General features: G+C 55.7%; 1 protein-coding gene across 1 annotated transcript in view; it reads right to left on the bottom strand.

Moving 5' to 3' along the window:
* LOC139751106 (zinc metalloproteinase nas-15-like) overlaps positions 1-2,500 on the bottom strand; it is a 21,320-nt gene that overhangs the window by 9,852 nt on the left and 8,968 nt on the right. The window contains exons 7-8 of the mRNA XM_071666204.1: positions 2,455-2,500; positions 794-903 (exon numbers count right to left, since the gene is read on the bottom strand). The exon at positions 2,455-2,500 is cut by the window's right edge and continues 199 nt beyond it. Of these exons, the coding sequence (XP_071522305.1) occupies positions 794-903; positions 2,455-2,500 (156 nt within the window). The remainder of the gene's footprint in view (positions 1-793; positions 904-2,454) is intronic.

The raw sequence follows: 2,500 nt of genomic DNA, 5'->3' as shown, positions 1-2,500 counted from the left end.
CAAGAGATGGTGGCCCCACAAGTGTAGAACCACCCCCTCCAGTACAAGAGATGGTGGCCCCACAAGTGTAGAACCACTCCCTCCAGTACAAGAGATGGTGGCCCCACAAGTGTAGAACCACCCCCTCCAGTACAAGAGATGGTGGCCCCACAAGTGTAGAACCACTCCCTCCAGTACAAGAGATGGTGGCCCCACAAGTGTAGAACCACTCCCTCCAGTACAAGAGATGGTGGCCCCACAAGTGTAGAACCACTCCCTCCAGTACAAGAGATGGTGGCCCCACAAGTGTAGAACCACTCCCTCCAGTACAAGAGATGGTGGCCCCACAAGTGTAGAACCACTCCCTCCAGTACAAGAGATGGTGGCCCCACAAGTGTAGAACCACTCCCTCCAGTACAAGAGATGGTGGCCCCACAAGTGTAGAACCACCCCCTCCAGTACAAGAGATGGTGGCCCCACAAGTGTAGAACCACCCCCTCCAGTACAAGAGATGGTGGCCCCACAAGTGTAGAACCCCCAACCCCTACCTCCCCGTACAGTACACATAGGTCAGTACACCCTAAATCCTTTTTTTTCTCTCTCTCTCTTTTTGGGAAAGGGTCGACTCAACCCTTCCTCCCAGTGATGATAAGACCTGTGATGCCACATCTCCTACGACGTGCAGGAGTGAGTGATGGGGGAATGGGGAGTGATGAGTGATGGGGGGTGATGGGTGATGGGGAGTGATGGGGGAATGGGGAGTGATGGGTGATGGGGAGTGATGGGTGATGGGGGGTGATGGGTCCTGCCTCACCAGTGACAACCCTCTCCTCTGGCCGATTTCGATTCCCGATTCCTTCGGCACGATGGTCGGCTCCTTCACGTCGCTGGCGAAGGCGCGTGAACCGTAGTGCATGACTGAACCTGCGGGACACGTAGGGCATGACTGAACCTGCGAGATAAGTAGGGCATGGCTGAACCTGCGAGATAAGTAGGGCATGACTGAACCTACGGGACAAGTAAGGTATGACTGAACCTGCGAGAGAAGTAGGGCATGACTGAACCTACGGGACACGTAGGGCATGACTGAACCTGCGGGACAAGTAAGGTATGACTGAACCTGCGGGACACGTAGGGCATGACTGAACCTACGAGACAAGTAAGGTATGACTGAACCTACGAGACACGTAGGGCATGACTGAACCTACGAGACAAGTAAGGTATGACTGAACCTACGAGACAAGTAAGGTATGACTGAACCTGCGGGAAACGTAGGGCATGACTGAACCTACGAGACAAGTAAGGTATGACTGAACCTGCGGGACACGTAGGGCATGACTGAACCTGCGAGATAAGTAGGGTATGACTGAACCTGCGGGACACGTAGGGCATGACTGAACCTGCGAGATAAGTAGGGCATGACTGAACCTACGAGACACGTAGGGCATGACTGAACCTACGAGACACGTAGTGCATGACTGAACCTGCGAGATAAGTAGGGCATGACTGAACCTACGAGACACGTAGGGCATGACTGAACCTACGAGACACGTAGGGCATGACTGAACCTACGAGACACGTAGGGCATGACTGAACCTGCGAGACACGTAGGGCATGACTGAACCTACGAGACCCGTAGGGCATGACTGAACCTACGAGACACATAGGGCATGACTGAACCTACGAGACACGTAGGGCATGACTGAACCTACGAGACACGTAGGGCATGACTGAACCTACGAGACACGTAGGGCATGACTGAACCTACGAGACAAGAACAAGAGAGTAAACAAGACTTATAAAAGATTATCATTTAACTCCCTGTGGCTAGAGAGACATGGTGATATTTGATTTATCAGAGGGTGGCGTAGAAGGTGGGGTAGTGGGCTGTTGGGGGCGGGTAGTGAGCTGTGGGGGTAGTGGGCTGTGGGGGGTAGTGAGCTGGGGGGGTAGTGAGCTGTGGGGGGTAGTGAGCTGTTGGAGGGTGTAGTGAGCTGTAGGGGGTAGTGAGCTGTGGGTGTAGTAGTAAGCTGTGGGGAGTAGTGAGCTGTTGGGGATAGTGAGCTGTGGGGGGTAGTGGGCTGCGGGGTGTAGTGGGCTGTTGGGGGGGGGTAGTGAACTGTGGGGGTAGTGACATGTGGGGGTAGTGGGCTATGGGGGGTAGTGAGCTATGGGGGGGTAGTGAGCTGTGGGGGTGGCGTAGAAGGTGGGGTAGTGGGCTTTTGTGGGGGGTAGTGAGCTGTGGGGGTAGTAGTGAGCTGTGCGGGGGGGGGTTAGTGGGCTGGGGTGTTGGGGACGACGAAGGGCCTGCTCACTGGGGGGGTGGTAGTGGTCTGCGGGGGTAGTAGTGGGCTGTTGGAAGGTGTTAGTGGGCTGTTGGAGGGGGTTAGTGGGCTGTTGGAGGGGGTTAGTGGGCTGTTGGAGGGGGTGTTAGTGGGGTGGGGTGTTGGGGACGACGAAGGGCGTGTTCCTCACCGAGGTCGTACTCCACACCCAGGGTCTGGACCTCCCCTGGGGCCAA

This window comes from Panulirus ornatus, chromosome 11, assembly GCF_036320965.1.
Source record: "Panulirus ornatus isolate Po-2019 chromosome 11, ASM3632096v1, whole genome shotgun sequence".
NCBI lineage: Eukaryota > Metazoa > Arthropoda > Malacostraca > Decapoda > Palinuridae > Panulirus > Panulirus ornatus.
This window is presented reverse-complemented; position numbering and strand designations above follow the sequence as displayed.